Source organism: Elephas maximus, chromosome 9 (assembly GCF_024166365.1).
Source record: "Elephas maximus indicus isolate mEleMax1 chromosome 9, mEleMax1 primary haplotype, whole genome shotgun sequence".
NCBI lineage: Eukaryota > Metazoa > Chordata > Mammalia > Proboscidea > Elephantidae > Elephas > Elephas maximus.
The window spans coordinates 36,574,405-36,590,842 of NC_064827.1; the positions used below are offsets into that span (position 1 = coordinate 36,574,405).

At 36.9% G+C, this 16,438-nt stretch overlaps 1 protein-coding gene across 1 annotated transcript in view; it reads right to left on the reverse strand.

The window, feature by feature from the left end:
• Nucleotides 1-15,929, reverse strand: part of CAAP1 (caspase activity and apoptosis inhibitor 1) — a 40,731-nt gene extending 24,802 nt beyond the window's left edge. The window contains exons 1-4 of the mRNA XM_049895996.1: nucleotides 15,532-15,929; nucleotides 7,294-7,494; nucleotides 6,338-6,422; nucleotides 5,315-5,390 (exon numbers count right to left, since the gene is read on the reverse strand). Of these exons, the coding sequence (XP_049751953.1) occupies nucleotides 5,315-5,390; nucleotides 6,338-6,422; nucleotides 7,294-7,494; nucleotides 15,532-15,837 (668 nt within the window). The 5' untranslated portion in view covers nucleotides 15,838-15,929. The remainder of the gene's footprint in view (nucleotides 1-5,314; nucleotides 5,391-6,337; nucleotides 6,423-7,293; nucleotides 7,495-15,531) is intronic.
• Nucleotides 15,930-16,438: the final 509 nt, after the last annotated feature.

The following is a 16,438-nucleotide window of genomic DNA, read 5'->3' on the forward strand; positions in this document are numbered from 1 at the left end:
TTTGTGTGTGAGGAGTCATTACAGTATTCTGTCTACCATACATGTGTTTATTTTTCAGAAGAGCATCTTACTTCACTTATTTCCAGTTATTTGATGCAAGTGTTTTTACTATTGACCTAAACTTCTACAAAACAAGCAGATACAAATGTAATCATAATCTTTTAGAACTTAAATTGGATGGGGGGTGCATGTGGGTTTATTTTATTATTATGCTTCGTAATGTAAATATACTATTTTGAATTTAACAAGTATTTCATAATAAGCATGTAAGGGTAGTGATAGGATCTCTGAATAAGATATGATTAATAATCACACTCCTTTAACCACCCAGCTCTTCAGGACAAGGACAGTGAATTATTTGCACTGATACCCCTAACACTTAACACAATGCCCAACATGGTAAACACATATTAACCACCCAAAGTGTTCATAAGATAAAGACATGTCTAATTGTGGGAAAAGACATCACTTCTTTCTGCCACTTTTTTAAACAAGTTAACTAATTTTTTATTTCTTTTTCAAAGCACGGCTCTTAAATTTGTAAGTCCATCATTTTCTGGCTTCTAATTCATTCACTGCTGCTTTTATCTTTATTAATACTTTGTTTTTTCTATTTATTATCTTTTTAATTAGAACACCAGAAAACTGATTTATTTTGATGTACAGTTTTAGGAGTTTAAACGTATATAGATTCGCGTTACCACCAGCACAAACAGGATACAGAACAGAGTCGCATTATTCCAAAAAAAATTTCTCTCATGCTATCCATAGATAGTCACACTCTCCGCTCACTCCTGAGAGTGTTTGTCATCACTATAGCTATGCCTGAGAATGTCATGTAAATGGAATCATCAAATGTGACCTTTGGAAGCTTATTCTTTCATCCAGCTTTCGAAATTCATCCAAGTGGTTGCACGTATCAATAATTTGGTCTTTTTCATTACTGAGTAGTATTCCAATTTACGGATATACCACCATTTATTTATTAAACTGCTGATGGACCTTTGGGTTCCCTCCCTCCTCCCAGTTTGCGGCAATTATAAATAAAGGGGCTATAATCATTCCAGTCCAGGGTCTTGTGTGAAAATAAGTTTTTACTTCTCTAGGGTTGATCACATGGCAAATGCATGTTTAACTCTATATGAGACTGTCAAAATGTTTTCCAGGTAAGCCACACTACTCTGCATTGCCACCAGCAACATGAGAATTCCAGTTGCTCTGCATCTTCACCAGCCTTATTTTGTCAGTACTTTTTATTTCAGTCATTCTAATGAGTGTGTAGTAGCATGTCATTATAGTTTTAATATGCGTTGTGCTAATGCCTAAAGATGTTAAACACCTGTACATCTACTCATTTGCCATCAGCATATTCTCTTTAGTGAAGCAGCTATTCAAATCTTTTGCCCATTATTTTCACTGGTTGTTTGCTTTCTCACTGCTGAGTGTTGAAGAGTTATTTATATATTCTGGATACAAGTTCTCTGCAGTTATGTGATTTGCAAATTTTCCAAGTTTGTAGCTTGTCTTTGTATTCTCTTAACGAGAATCTTTCCTAGAGCAAAGTTCTTAATTTTGATGAAATCTAACCTACCAACTTTTTTTTTATGGGTCATGCTCTTGGTGTCAAACTTAAGAATTACAAGCCTAATCTCCAAATCATGAAGATTTTCTCCTGTTTTCTTTTACAAATATTATAGTTTTATATTTTACATTTAGATCTATGATCAATTTTGAGTTAATATTTGTATAAAGTGTGAGATTTTGAATGAGGTTCATTTCTTTGCATACAGATGTCTAGTTGTTCCAATGCCATTTGTTAAAAGACTACTCTTTCTCCATAGTCAAAAACCAAATGGCCATATTTGTGCATGTTTATTTTTAAACTCCTTTCTATTTCATTAATCGATGTGTTTATCCCTACGCCAATACCGTACTATCTTGATTACTATAGCTTTATAAAAACCAAAATCAAATCCATTGCCATCGAGTCGATGCCAACTCATAGTGACCCTAAAGGTTTCCAAGGAGTACCTGGTAGATTCAAACTGCCGACTGTTTGGTTAGCACCTATAGCTCTTTAATACGGGTAGTGTAATTATTTTTTTTTCAAAATCATTTTACCTATTGTTTGTTTTGCCTTTCCTCATGAATTTTTAAATTAGCACGTTTCTACATAGAATCCTGCTGGAATTTTGACTGGAATTACATTAAATCTATAGGTCAATCTGAAAACAAATAAAATCTTAACTATTTCAGTCCTCCAATCCATGAACACAGTATGTCTCTACATTTATTTAGGTCATCTCTGATTTTCCTTCAACATTTTTTACAGTTTCTTGCAAACACTTTGTACTTTTTTTTTAGATTTCTACTTAAGTATTAAATTTTTTTAGGTGTTACTATAACGGAATTTTTTTATTTTAATTTCCAATTGTACATTGCTGGTATATGTAAAATAGTGTGACAGTATCACTTAACTCACAAAGTTGCTACATGAACACAATGTGTGAATGAATGCATACAAACTGCTTAGAACATTGTCTATAATACAATGCTCAGAAAGTGTTAGCTATCAGTAGTATTATTTATCTAGCATGTTGTAGTTCAGAAATTTGATTTTAAAAGCTTCCATTCCCTTCGGTAAAGGGTAAGATAGTACACAGTACGGGGGAAGTTAGCACAACTTGACCAAGGCAAGGTCACAGAAGCTTCATAGACATATCCAAACTCCCTGAGGGACCAAATTAATGGGCTGAGGACTGGGGACCATGGTCTCGGGGGACATAGTTTGTAAAGAAAATGTTCTAAACCCTACTTTAGTGAGTAGCATCTGGGGTCTTAAAAGCTTGTAAGCAGCCATCTAAGATACTCCAATGGTCCCACCCCCTCAGGAGCAAGGGAGAAAGAAGAAAACCAAAGACCACAACTACCATGCCCTCCACCAGACTGAGTTCAGCACAACTAGATGGTGCCTTGCTACCACCACTGACTGCTCTGACAGGGATCACAATAGAGGGTCCCAGGCAGAGGTGGAAAAAAATGTAGAACAAAATTCTAACTCACACAAAAAAGAAAAGACCAGGCTTACTGGTCTGACAGAGACTGAAGAAACCCCAAGAGTATGGCCCCTGGACACCCTTTTAACTCAGTACTGAAATCACTCCTAAGGTTGACCCTTGAACCAAAGATTAGACAGGCCCATAAAACAAAACAAGACTAAATGGGTACACCAGCCCAGGGACAAGGATGAGAAGGCAAGAGGGGGCAGGAAAGCTAGTAACTGGGGACTCAAGGTCAAGAAGAATGTTGACATGTCATGGGGTTGGCAATCAATGTCACAAAACAATATGTGTATTAACTGTTTAATAAGAAACTAGTTTGTTTTGTAAACCTTCATCTAAAGTACAATTTAAAAAAAGCCTATATTCTAAAATAATTCAAGAGAGTCTCAATGATCTGGTACTTACTGGCTCCACAAGTAGCTGTTATGATAATTGTTGTAATGTTTGTGATTATTCAACCTACTCACATATTACCTTAAAAAGTTAATGTGACCTGCCTTATAATCACATTGTAAAAGTGGGTTCTTCTTAACAATCACTTTCAATTTGATCAATTTTTTTTCATTAGGATAATTCAGAAGTCAAATGCTTTATTTTCTTGTAATTTATTAAAAGAATTACATTTCTACTGTAATTGGCTATCTATAATTGAATGGCTTCTAAGTGTAGAAAAGACAGCTAGTGTTCAGGTGTGAATAAAGCACTTAACCTTGACAATACCCCAAAAGATGGGGGGAAAACAGATTTGAACAAAGGGAAAACAAATGTAATCAAGCAGAATTTCAATCCCGGATTCTCTATAACTAATATCAAGAAGCAAAATGATCACTTTAGATAGTTTAGGGAACTTAAAAGTACTAAAAGCTGACAAATCTTATAAATGCTTAAACAGGCTTAACTATATTAATATACTGTATAAGCCATTTAAAGTAAAACCCATCACTGTCAAATAGATTCTGACTCCTAGCAACCCCGTAGAACCGAGGAGAACTGCCCCATAAGGTTTCCAAGGCTGTAAACTTTACAGAAGCTGACTGCCACATCTTTCTCCCACAGAGCAGCTGGTGGGATCGAAGTGTGACCTTTAAATTAGCAGCTGAGTGCTTAACCACTGTGCCACCAGGGCTCTTTCATTTAAAGCTACGTACTTTAAAAGGCAATAGTAAGACCTTTTAGAAATATGTACATTTCCTACTCTACAGTTAAGCATCAATCACCCCATGGCATTCCCAGATATGATGCATGTGATGATGTAAAGTCTGTTGGTTATGAGGCAGCCAAGCCATAGGGTGAGCTTCCAAATGCTTCACTACAGAGAGAGAATTTGATGCTCTCTGGAGTTATAACATGAAATAAAATTGTCCTTTTTCAGTGATACCTACCCAATAGCATTCTGGCCATCAAAATGGAAAAGTACTCAAGATTTCAAGTTAAATATGTGGTACTTATTTATTCTACTGCCTCGACTAATCTATTTGTGCTATTACATGTTCCTGTAGCACAAATCTTTTCTTACTCTTTAAGAAAAATGCCTAGCTTTGCAAAGGGGGATAAAAATCAGTCTTTGGAAATCACCAAAGTAAGTTTTCCAGATGAGAATCATCAATAGATGCTAAAATTAGTGGGTAAAAATTTGATGAGCAGTGGTTAGGGCAGAAAAATTTAGGAAAAAACAAATTAGCATGTTTTTTCTTGACTAGTCAGCATCTCAAAACCTTAGGCGTTTTTTCTCACCACAATAAATCAAATCATATATACATACAGAAAATGAACCATCTTACTACCTCATCTGTGAAATGAGTTTATCTATGATAAATGAACATTATCTAACTAGTTTGATCTATGATAAACTAACATTAATAGATATGTAGAAGAATTCAGTAAGATAAAGTGATCAAAGCTATTAACACAGTGTCTGATACCTAGTATGTACTTAATAAATAGTGGGCATCACGAGTAACATACCCAGCTTCCAAGGAGAGATATGAATCTGCTTTAGGCTGACATCCCTGTTGTCCTATATCTATGTGTCGTAGTTCAAGAAAACCACATTAATCCTGAAACAACTCCATCTTCACATTTATCAAAAGGACTTATCATTGTAAGGCTCTGGGTCATTACAATGAATCAATCCTTCTACACTACAGAGTTATTTTATATAAATAAAACACAATAATCATATCCTTGAGGCAAGAAAGCACCAAAGAAAAAATGAAGAAATTTAAAAATAAAAATGAAAGTTTTTAACTTACTGACTGACTAAATCAGATCCCATCTTAGAGCCATCATCTGCCTCCTCTTCCATATCAGAGTCCATACCATTGTCACCTTATAAATGAAATAAACTATATAAAAGCATGCTTATAAAAAATGTCTAAATGATTCAATCAGCCAAAAGTGTCAACTTTAAAAGTGATGTAGATAAGGAACTTTATAGCTGTTGAAAGATTACATTTTTAAATGCTTGTATTTATATATTAATTGTTGATATATTTAATGCCTTGTTAGCTATTTCTCATTGTCTTCCCTTAATTCATTATATGTATATATACAAACACGTATAATGCATTGTACAGAGATACTCAAGAATGTGTGTGTATATATATTTATAGGCTATATACACATATATACAGCTATTGCCAGAGTTATAAAATTCCATTAAACCATTTTACATTTAAAAAACAAAGTTATTTCTAGAAACTGAAAATCTTCATTTTTGTTCCTACTCTTATGATGCTGATGTAAATATCCTTGCAATGTTCAAGAAAACAAAAATGCTTGAATATCGAAAATTCCAGAGGTAATAAATGGTATTACAAAGAGGAGTCATACTTCAGGCAGACATAAATGCTGACAAACTGCAAGGAATTCTCCTAACTCTGAATCTGGGTCTGAGTAGAACAGAAAGAGTATGCAAAAGGCAACTAAAACCTATGAAGAAAATAAAGCAGCAGGTAAAAAATTATTTTAAGAGAAATCTTTGCCTTTTTAATAGTTACTTTTTATGATATCTTGAGTAAACATTTTTTGTTCCATTTTACTACTGTATACAAACTAATACACTTATCTATACACTTGTTTTAAAAAAAAACAATACATCAGGAAATCTATTCTTGAAATCCTATTCTGATATGTAAGTTATATTTCTCAGTAAAAATACTCTTCAATGATTACCTATATTAATAAAATTAAATATCCAAAATAAGAAAATAAAAAAACCTCAGGATTTCTATTGAATATGTAAGTTACTAGAATATACAAACACATATACTTACCCTCAAGAATCTTCAAGATTTTTTTTTCAGACAGGAGCTCTAACTGTTCCTGGCATAGTTTTTTAATTTCTTCTATTGAACAGTTCTAAGGAAAATAACATTAAAAACAAAGCACATTTATGATATAGCTCCAATGTAAACTAGAAAACCGCAATCACATGCAAAAAAAAATCTGCTTAGCAAAATCTTAAACGAGAGAACAAATTGTAAGTCTCACACAGAATTCACATAAATCTTTTTGTGAGATGAAATGTGAAAAACTGCCAGTTAACACGTGAACATTTTATAAACATTTGGTGGGTATACCTAAAATCATTTAATATGAAAGACTAAATTATAGAGTAAGTTGAGTGCCTGGGTATTCTTAACTACAGCCTATTTATGCCAGGCAATTCTTTTAAAGGTTTAAATACTCAAGTCTTGGCTCTGTACTTTCTAGGTATATGATCTTGGGCTTAACTTATCCAAGCTCTTTTCCCACAAATATAAAATTATAACAGTGACATGTTTTTCCCGGGATAAATTTTCAGAAATAAGTATATAAAAACACTTGTGAACTCAATGGAATACAAACTATTACTTACCAATCATTGTTGTATATTGTTACACAGCAATACAGTATTATATTATGTTATTTTTTAAAGCACCAGAAAGATCCGTTATTCCTCCATTTTAGTTACTACTATTGCCTACACTCAACAGAATGATTTCCATCGGTTAGGCACAATTAAAGTAAAAACCCTTGCCTACACATAGTAAAATGCCCTGTTTTTTCTTGGCAAATTTTTAAATATACAAGGCCATTTATGGTTCTCAAAATCCCTTTTTGTATCTTTTCAACTAGCATGGTCCAGTTGAAACCATTCAATTATAACTTGCCTGTGTAAGATGACTGCTACAAAAATGGTTGTATCCCTATATATGCACACAGTCTGACACTGTAAATAATGAAGTACCTTTAACACATCAGGAAGCATCTTCTGTAACTTCTTCTCCCCTATGATACAGAAGCACTGCTGAAGCATTTCTTTTTTGTCTGATATATAGAAACTAACTGGTTTTAACGACACAGTCAGGTCCAGTCCACCTTCTTCAAGGTCACTGTGCTCTGCCAAGAATAATTCTTTTTCCAAAGATGGCAAAAGATATTTGGTTTCCTAAAATTAAGAGAGATTAAAAAAAAATTAAACAATACTATTCAAAATATATAAAATATGTATACGATGTTACATATTTTCACATAACAAATTCTTCTTCATTAAATGTTTTCCAATTCTTTGTTTGGATCGATTATCTAAAACCATAGGAAAGACTATTTAATTGCACAGTATTCTCTGATTTTACTCTCCATACCGCAATCAACTCAGCAACCCAATATAAGGGAAGTGATAGCATCTTAGGACACACAAATGAAAACATAACTCAATATTCAATGCTTTCCTACAATTTGAGACTTCTGAAGAATTCAAGTATTCCTCCAGCTGGTTACTCACCCATCAGTTTTATATATATGCATATCACTCTACCTAAAATCATATTAAAAAAAATGGAAGAGAAACCAGCAAAAATACGGCAAATCACAACTATTATGCAGTAAAGTAACACTGTACACCAGGAACTATTACCATTTTTAAAACTGAATGTTATAATTTAAACACTCAAAATAGCCAAGTGATTTCATTTAATAATAATTATTGGCAATTGGAATGCGAAAGTTGGAAACTAAGAAGAAGGATCAGTAGTTGGAAAATATAGCCTTGGTGATAGAAACAATGCCGGAGATCGAATGATAGAATTTTGCGAGACCAACGACTTCATTGCACATACCTTCTTTCACCAACATAAACGGCGACTATACAAGTGGACCTCGCCAGATGGAACACAAAGAAATCAAGTTGACTACATCTGTGGAAAGAGATGATGGGACAGCTCAATATCATCAGTTAGAACAAGGCCACCGGCTGACCGCAGAACAGACCATCAACTGCTCATATGCAAGTTCAAGCTGAAACTGAAGAAAATCACAGCAAGTCCACGAGAGCCAAAATACGACCTTGAGTACCTCCCACCTGAATCTAGAGACCATCTGAAGAACAGATTTGACGCACTGAACACTGGTGACCGAAGACCAAACGAGTTGTGGAATGACATCAAGGAAATCATACATGAAGAAAGCAAGGGGTCATTGAAAAGACAGGAAAGAAAGAAAAGACCAAGATGGATGTCAGAGGAGACTCTGAAACTTGCTTTCGAACATCGAGCAGCTAAAGCAAAAGGAAGAATTGATGAAGTAAAAGAACTGAACAGAAGATTTCAAAGGGCAGCTCGAGAATACAGAAGAAAAGTATTATAATGACATGTGCAATGAGCTGGAGATGGAAAACCAAAAGTGAAGAACATGCTCGGCGTTTCTCAAGCCGAAAAAACCGAAGAAAAAATTCAAGCCTCGAGTTGCAATAGTGAAGGATTCTATGGGGAAAATATTAAATGATGCACAAAGCATCAAAACAAGATGGAAGGAATACACAGAGTCATTATACCGAAAAGAATTACTCGATGGTCAACCATTTCAAGAGGTAGCATATGATCAGGAACTGATGGTACTGAAGGAGGAAGTCCAAGCTGCTCCGAAGGCACTGGCGAAAAACAAGGCTCCAGGAATTGATGGGATATCAATTGAGATGTCTCAAGAAACAGATGCAGTGCTGGAGGTGCTCATTCATCTATGCCAAGAAATATGGAAGACAGCTTTCTGGCCAACTGATTGGAAGAGATCCATATTTATGCCTATTCCTGAGAAAGGCGATCCAACCAAATGTGGAAATTATAGAACAATATCGTTATTATCACACACAAGCAAAATTCTGCGGAAGATCATTCAAAACCGGCTGTAGCAGTATATCAACAGGACACTACCAGAAATTCAGGCTGGTTTCAGAAGAGGACGTGGAACCAGGGATATCATTCCTGATGTCAGATGGATCCTGACTGAAAGCAGAGAATACCAGAAGGATGTTTATCTGTGTTTTATTGACTATGCAAAGGCATTCGACTGTGTGGATCATAACAAATTATGGATAACATTGCAAAGAATGGGAATTCCAGAACACTTCATTGCGCTCATGAAGAACCTGTATGTAAATCAAGAGGCAGCTGTTCTGACAGAATGAGGGGATACCGAGGGGTTTAAAGTCAGGAAAGGTGTGTGTCAGGGTTGTATTCTTTCACCATACCTATTCAATCTGTATGCTGAGCAAATAATCTGAGAAGCTGGACTATATGAAGAAGAACGGGGCATCAAGATTGGAGGAAAACTCATTAACAACCTGCGTTATGCAGATGACACGACCTTGCTTGCCGGAAGTGAAGAGGACTTGAAGCACTTACTAATGAAGATCAAAGACCACAGCCTTCAGTATGGATTGCACCTCAACATAAAACAAAAATCCTCACAATTGGACCAATGAGCAACATCATGATAAAAGGAGAAAAGACTGAAGTTGTCAAGGATTTCATTTTACTTGGATCCACAATCAATAGCCATGGAAGCAGCAGTCAAGAAATCAAAAGACGCATTGCACTGGGTAAATCTGCTGCAAAGGACTTCTTTAAAGTGTTGAAGAGCAAAGATGTCACCTTGAAGACTAAGGTGCGCCTGACCCAAGCCATGGTATTTTCAATTGCATCATATGCATGTGAAAGTTGGACAATGAATAAGAAGACCGAAGAATTGATGGCTTTGAATTGTCGTGTTGGAGAAGAATATTGAATATACCATGTACTGCCAAAAGAACAAACAAATCTGTCTTAGAAGAAGTACAGCCGGAGTGCTCCTTAGAAGGATGGCGAGACTGCGTCTTGCATACTTTGGACATGTTGTCAGGAGGGATCAGTCTCTGGAGAAGGACATCATGCTTGGCAGAGTACAGGGTCAGCGAAAAGAGGAAGACCCTCAACGAGGTGGACTGACGCAGTGGCTGCAATAACGAGCTCAAGCATAACAACGATTGTAACGATGGCTCAGGACTGGGCAGTGTTTCGTTCTGTTGTGCACAGGGTTGCTATGAGTTGGAACTGACTCGACGGCATCTACCAACAACAAGAACGACAACGCATTTTTGGCAATTTTACCTTCTATCTCCAGCTCTACTGTCACAACCCAGGTCCAGGCTACCATCATCTTTTGCCTGGATTGTCTAAATAACTTACTTGACTGAACTCCCTACATCAAATCTGAGGTCTCTCCAATCTGTTCTGTATAGCCAAGAAAACCCTTAGCGAGGCACTTCTACTCTGTCATATGGGGTCTCTATGAGTTGGAATCAACTTGACAGCACTCAACAAGGCTAGGTGGATGTCCCCTCCCATGTCTTTATTTAATATCGTACTCGAAGTTTTAACTAAAGCAATTAGGCAAGAAAATAAAAACAAGAAGTAAAACTATACATGCAGATATGATCTTGCATATAAAATCCTAAGGAATCCACTAAAAAAAAAAAAAAAAAAAACTACTAAACTAACAAAAAGTTCAGCAAGGCTATAGGATACAAGATCAATATACAAAAATCAATTGTATTTCTATACATTCGTACTGCTACGGACAATTAAGAAAATAACTTTGTTTACAATAGCATCAAAAACAGTAAAATACCCAGGAATAAAATTAACAAGGAACAAAGCTTACACAGTACAAAACATTGTTGAAAGAAATTAAAGAGGACCTAAATGAATCGAAAGACATCCCATGATCATGGGCTGGAAGATTTAATATTGTTAAGATGACAGTACTCCCCAAATTTGTCTACAGACTCAATGAAGTCCCTCTCTGAATTTCAATGGTTTTTTTTTTGTAGAAACTGACAAACTAATCCTAAAATTCATATGAAAATTCAAGGGACCCAAAATAGTCAAAACAATATTGAAAAAGAACCATGTTGGATAACTCACGCTTCCCAGTTTCTAAAAGTAACTACAATGCAACAGTAATTAAGGCCTGGGCGTTTAAGTATAAACTTATGTTTAAGTGTAAGCTTTACATTTATGTATAAACTTGCAGTATTGGCATAAGATCAACAGAACAGAACTGACAGCACAGAAATAAACCCATATGTTTTTGGTCAATTTACTGTAAGAGAGCCAAGGCCGCTCAATTGGGAAAGAATAGTATTTTCAACAAATGGTGTTCAGACAAGTGGATATCCATATGCAATAGAATGAAGCGGGACCCGTTCCTCACACCATATACAACAATCAACCCAAAATAGATCGATCATCTAAATATAAGCACTGAACTTTTAACAGACTGCCATATCTTTCTCCCATGAAGCAGCCGATGGATTTGACTTGCTGACCTTTCGTTTAGCAGCCAAGCACTTAACCACTGTGCCACCAGGGCCCCCTACAAAGCTCTTAAAAGAAAACACAAGGGTAAATACCCATGACCTCAGATTAGGCAATGGCTTCTTAGATATGACACAAAAAGCACAAGCAACAAAAGAAAAAATAAATAAATTGGACTTCATCAAATTAAACACTTTTAAACACTTTTGTACTTCAACAAACACTATCAAGAAAGTAAAAAGACAATCCACAAAATGGGAGAAAATATTTGTAAATAATGCATCTGATAAGGACTTGTATCGAGAGTATATAAAGAACCCTGACAATTCAAAAATAAAAAGACAAATAATCCAGTTCAAAAATGGGCAAAGGATCTGGGTATACATTTCCCCAAAGAAGATATACAAATGGTCAATAAGCACAAGAAAAAATGCTCATCATTAGTCCAGAGAAATACAAACTAAAACCACTACAAAATACTACTTCACATCCCCTAGGATGGCTATAATGGAAAAAACACCTAGGTGTTGGTGAAGATGTGAAGAAATTGTAATCCTTATATACTGCTAGTGGGAATATAAAATAGTGCAGCCACTTTGGAAAACAGTTCAGCAGTTCCTCAAAAGATTAAATATAGAGTTATGATAGAACCCAGCAACTCCACTCCTAAGTATACATTCAAGAAAAAATGTAGCCAATTGTCAACACAAAAACTTGTACATGAATGTTCATAGAAACATTATTCATAAAATCCCAAAGCTGGAAACAATCCAAGTATCTATCAACTGATGCATGATGGATAAACAAAATGTGCTGTACTCAGAAGGGAGCCCTGGCGGCCCAGTGGTTAAAGAGCTCAGCTGCTAACCAAAAGGTCAGCAGTTCGAATCCACCAGCCACTCCCTGGAAACCCTATAGGGCAGTTCTACTCTGTCCTACAGGGTCACTATGAGTCGGAATCGACTTGACAGCAATGGGTTTGGTTACTGGTTTCATATTCAGAAAACGGAATTTTATTCAGTACTTAAAAAGAATGAAGCTTGGATACAGGCTACAGGATGGTGAACCTTGAAAACATTATACTAAGTCCAAGAAGCCAAACACAAAAGACCCCATATCACATGATTCCATTTATATAAAATGTCTAGAACATGGAAACCTATCTATCTATAGAGACAGGAAGTAGATTAGTGATTGCCTAAGGACAGGAGAGAGGACTGGAGGTGATGGCTAAAGGTTAGGCACATAGCTTCTTTTTGGGGTGATAAAATTGTTTTAAAATTGACCGTGGTGATGGTTGTACAACTCTGTGATTATAACAAGAACCACTGAATTATACACTTTGCATGATACACTTTGAATGAGTAAACTGTATGGTATGTGAATTATATCTAAGTTGTTACAGGGGGCATTAGTGATTCAATGGTAGAATTCCCACCCAACATTCCTGGCCAAGGCACCTCATGTGCAGCCACCACCCATCTGTCAGTGGAGGCTCACCAGTGGAGGCTCACATGTTGCTATGATGCTGAACAGGTTTCAGTGGAGCTCCCAGACTAAGGCAGACTAGGAAGAAAGGTCTGGCAATCTAGTTCTGAAAATCAGCAAATAAAAACCCTACAGATGACAATAGTCTAATCTACAACCATTCATGTGCATGACGCAGGACCACACAGCATTTCGCTCCATTGTGCAAGGGTCTCCATGAGTTGCGGTGACTCAAAGGCCGCCAATAACAACAGCAATAAAGATGTTACAAAATTCAACACACAACAGATACAATCGCGTTCTCAGCACTTTGAGATGTTATCTACATGCCTGATATGGAATAACTTTTTCTTCTTCAACAAATACACTTTTTTCTCATTTGAAGGTGAGTTTAGTCCCATGTGCAAATATTTACAAACTTAGCACCATCCTGATAAAGAGAACTAGAGACTTGAAACTATTTGAAATAAAAATACTAATATCCAAAATCAAATCTAGAAGAGGTGGGAAAATTGAATAGAGCTATAACTATTAAAAAATTTGAAAAAAAAAACCTATCCCTAAAAAAAAAACCAGATAGCAGTTATGGTAGAATGAATACGTTCTGCCACATCTACAAGGACAAACTATTCTGAAACACACAAAATAATACAAAGCTTCCCAACTATATCCACGAAGCTAGCAAAATCTTGATACCAAAACGTGACAAGTTAACTCCAAAACTAAAAACCATAAGCTTATCTAACTTATGAATACAGATACAAAAGTGAAAATCCTAAACAAAATAACACCAACCAAATTCCAGCTGAGAGCAAACAAACCAACAAACTAAACAGGGTTTATCCCAACACTTCAAGCACAGTTCAATATAAAATAATTTATCAATAAGATTACATCATCAGCTTAAAGGAGAAAAACTATGTGATTATATCAACAGAATGCCAGAAAAGTATCTGACAAAACTGTACAACCCTCAATGAATTAGGAATTGAAGAAAATTTCCTTAACCTGATCAAAGATACCTTTCATAAACCTATGGAAAATATTATTGGTGGAACATTAAAAATGTTCATGCTAAGAAATGGGGGAAAAGAAAACGCCTATTATCACAGCTATTGTTCAACACTACAAGTTCTAGTCAACGCAAACAGACAACAACAAAAAACAAGCAATATAAATGCTGAAAGAGACAAGACAAAATTCTCACTGCTGAAATTTTTCTGAAAACCAGTTTAAAGCTAGTAACTAATAGTGTGGCTAGCTACAAAAAAAAGATAAAAATAAATGGCCTTCTATGCTTCCACAACTCCTAACTCTCACATAATTAATTCTCATATATTGTTTGGGCTATAAATCAGTGAATGGTCTTTTAGAAAGCAATTTGGTTACCTACTAAATTTTTTTAAACACATACCTTTTGATCCAGCAATTTCACTTCTGAAACTCTATCCTAAAATAATTCTTGCACAAGCTACATGTACAAGAGGGTTCATTTTCATATCGTCTGTGATAGCAAAACGCTGGAAACCTAAATATTCGTCAATAAAGACAAAATGAAATACCACGCAGTCACTAAAAAATAAGGGGCAGATATAGAAAGACCTTCATCCCAACAATACAGTGGTATTATCCAATTCAATTCGGGGTGGGGAATCACAATAAAACATATGTGTAGGAACGTATATACACACAAGTAGTAACGAAAAGGGGCTTCATATCAAATTATTGATGGGGAAGCATGAAGTGGGACATTCACGTGTTTCCTTTTATTTTTGTTGTATGAATTTTGTTCATGTATTCATGCATTTGTTTTATATACTGTAAACAAACGATTAAGGAAAAATGCGTTATCTCGGATGGTGTATAAACAACATGCTTTGATAGTCACATATCTGGACTCAAATCTAGGCGCTATTAACGAATTCTGTTACAGTGGGTAAAGTTCCTTACCCTCTCTGAACTTCAATTTTTTTAACTGTAACGTAGAGTTAATCACAATCTACCTTAAAAGTGAAGATTAAGGCAGAAGTAACGTGTTTGGCTCGCAAGGGCATTTAAGATGAGCTCCTGTCCTTTTTTTTCTTTTTCCTGTCCTAGACTTTTCGTGAAAACGGAGGAAAGCAGAGATGGAAGGGGCCAAAAGTTACAAGAAGGTCGCTGATCAAGACCTTAAATTCAAGACAAGGAAGTGTGGGAGTCACCGGGATTTAGGACCATGAACCTCAGGCACGCGGTGGAACCTTGGGATGGCCGCGCTAACACTAAGCTACGCAGGGCGCCCCATTGCGCCGCCACACTGCGCTGGTCGTCGGCCTTCTTCCGAAGCAGCAGCAACCCTGGAAAGCGGCGAGGCAGCGCGCACGCACCTGCTGTAGGGAGCCCGAGACGCTGGAAGACGAGTCGGTGCTCCTTCGCTTCCGGCGCTCGCTGCGCTCCACGCTGCTCCCACCCCAGCAGCTGCCGACGCTCCCACCGCCGGTGACACTTCCACTGAAGCTGGTGTTCCCACAGCAGGTGACGCTCCCGCAGCCGCTGGTACTCCCGCAGCCGCTGGTGCTTCCACTACCGCTGCTGGCGAGAGCGGGTACCAGGTCCGGGGCCGCGACTGTTGCGGTCGCCTCCTGACTGCTTCGTTTGCGCCGCTTTTCCCGGGAAGACTTCTTCCCCGTCATGATCTCTCCGCTGCAACCATAAGGGAAAAGCAGACGGTCTCTAGAGCGACCAAAGCCCAGCTCCCTCGCCTCAGGCGGCAGGCGCTGGCGTCGCAGCTTGATGCGTCACTTCCGGCCTCGTCGCAGAACGCTCTGAGGTGTTTCTGGAGTTGGTCCGAACCAATCGCACAGCCTCGGGGAACTGCGGAAGTCTGTTTGAGCTTGTAGGCGGGCTGGCTCACTAGTACAGCAGTTTTTCTTTTTTAATTTTGTTTTGTTTTCTGGTTTCTTTTTATGCCTCTACAAAGGAAGAAAAGTGGACCTTTACAAACATCAGTTCTTTGCCTTATTGACAGTGTTTTTCAATCTTTACTGATAAATAGAGTAACGTAAAGATGTAGTTTCTGATTCTCCATTGTCACTCGGCTTGCGGTTTTTTTTTTTTTTTTTTTTTTGACACTAACGTTATGACAATAAAGAGAATTTAGGGAAAATTGGAAAACGAAGAGGACTTAAAGCACAAACCAAGCTCCCCGCCCCCTTGAAGTTGTCCCGCCCTCGACTTCCTTGATCTTGCAACTTCCAAATGAGAATATTGTTAACCTGAGTTGCTGATGTAGCC